The sequence below is a fragment of the Nannospalax galili genome, unplaced genomic scaffold, assembly GCF_000622305.1.
Source record: "Nannospalax galili isolate Female #2095 unplaced genomic scaffold, S.galili_v1.0 scaffold870, whole genome shotgun sequence".
Classification (NCBI taxonomy): Eukaryota; Metazoa; Chordata; class Mammalia; order Rodentia; family Spalacidae; genus Nannospalax; species Nannospalax galili.
Window position 1 is genome coordinate 2515513 of NW_008329130.1, and position 1862 is coordinate 2517374.

General features: G+C 43.9%; 1 protein-coding gene across 1 annotated transcript; it reads left to right on the top strand.

The window, feature by feature from the left end:
* Positions 1-439: 439 nt before the first annotated feature.
* Tma7 (translation machinery associated 7 homolog) lies at positions 440-962 on the top strand. Its single transcript, XM_017797697.2, has one exon. The coding sequence runs from the start codon at positions 461-463 to the stop codon at positions 653-655; it is 195 nt and encodes a 64-aa protein (XP_017653186.1). The 5' UTR covers positions 440-460; the 3' UTR covers positions 656-962.
* The last annotated feature ends 900 nt before the right edge of the window (positions 963-1862 follow it).

A 1862-nucleotide genomic window follows, 5' to 3' on the forward strand; every position in this document is an offset into this window, starting at 1 on the left:
TTGTCTGTATATCACACAGAACATCCCAAACCATCTTGTTCAACTATACACCCACTTCCCAGATGGCACCCTCCAATAGCCTCCCTCCCCACACTAGAGCCCTTTTACTCTGATATCCTTGCTACTGTCTGCTGTGTTGTCGGCACCCCAGCCGTTCCCCACTACTTGCCCTTCTGGTGAATCTAGTCAGCCTATCTAGAGGTCTTTGTTTTGGGCGGGTCAGCTGTTCCTCATCTAGCGGTAATCAGTTGTCAATATTCCTTTGGATAAGATTGGGGTCTGCTGTTCATTTTCCCAGTTCTATCCTGGGTAACGTTACTATCTGGGAATCCCTTTGGCTACTTTGGCCAACAGCTCAAAAGAAGGCATCTCATATCTGGCATTGTTGCTTATTATGTAGCCTTTAGCTATGCATATGGACTCTTAAGAAATTATATTGGCGGAAGGGGCCGTAGGCGCCATGTCGGGCCGCGAAGGTGGCAAGAAGAAGCCCCTGAAACAGCCCAAGAAGCAGGCCAAGGAGATGGATGAGGAGGATAAGGCTTTCAAGCAGAAACAAAAAGAGGAGCAGAAGAAACTCGAGGAGCTGAAAGCGAAGGCCACGGGGAAGGGTCCCCTGGCCACAGGTGGAATTAAGAAATCTGGCAAAAAGTAAGCTCTTCATATTCCTGAGATGATGGTGACCCTCTTGCATTCCTATTTAAACATCTGGATTCCCTGCCATAACATCTTTTGCCACCTATAGCTAGAGTAAAGTGATGTCCTGGAGCCTGTTGTACATTGTAATAAACTTTTGTAAAAAAATTATACAATGGCTCACTGTCTCTAGTTTCCATTGAGCTTACCCCTACCTCAGAATTTTAAGTAAATCCAGCCTGGAATCCTGACAGAGCCTGTTGTTCCATCTTAATTGTACTTTGAATTCTGTATCATCTTGAATTAAACAAACTCATTTAAAAGGCTATCATTCTTGTGTGGTTGTATATCTTAATGGAATATTTACCTGAGGTCAGTGGAAGGAATTATACTTTGGAAAGAAAACCACCTGTCTTTCATGATATTCAAGTTGCCATATGTTTGTTTGTTTGTTTAAAGCTACTTAATTCAGGCAGAGATGGGAAGTGCCTAGAGTAAGTTGGTGCTAGACTAGCCTTCTATGTGAGCTCTCGAAGATAAGCCAAAGGTCCTGCTCGACCACGGTTGGCTTCACTTAGACGCATGGAGGAAATGATTCCTCTGGGTTGACCCTCCTCTTTGTAGACTGGACACTGGTTCAAGTCCATCTGATGGGGTCTCCTCAGCCTCCTTGATCAAGAGGACAGTTGACTCACCACAATTACAGGACATTTTGAGAGAGGCTCAAAGTCCCCTGGAACTAGTCAACCTAGGAGGCAAGGAGCAAAAACTGTCCTTTATGTCCCTCTGACCAAATTAGTATAGGCCTCAAAGTATGTCTGTTAAACATCCAAGAAGAAGGTTAGTTCCAGTAGTCTGATACTTTTAATTACTGTGTGTCATGCAGATAAATCCTGGGCAAAGACCAATTGTTCTCAGATAAACCTTACCTAGACATATATTTCTTGATCTGCTATGTATAATTTGTCAATAGGTTGCAGGAGTAATATGGTTCCCTCTGGTTTTCAAAATTAGCTAGGCATTATTTATGTCTTGCGTTGTCTCACCCCTCCATCATGGTTTTCCCACTTAAGGTGCCCCATTTCCCCCCTTTCTCCCGTAATAATACCCTTCTCCTATGGTCCTACCTCTCTTGAGCTCCTTCTTTCCCTTTATCCCCTAGGTTAATTGTATGGCCTTCCCTCCCCCCCTCCCTTAAACTAACCCAATTTTTATCCATATCTCCC

Bases quoted from the DNA above. Each gene is read 5' to 3' on its own strand.
- Tma7 (XM_017797697.2), top strand. From the start codon at position 461: ATGTCGGGCCGCGAAGGTGGCAAGAAGAAGCCCCTGAAACAGCCCAAG.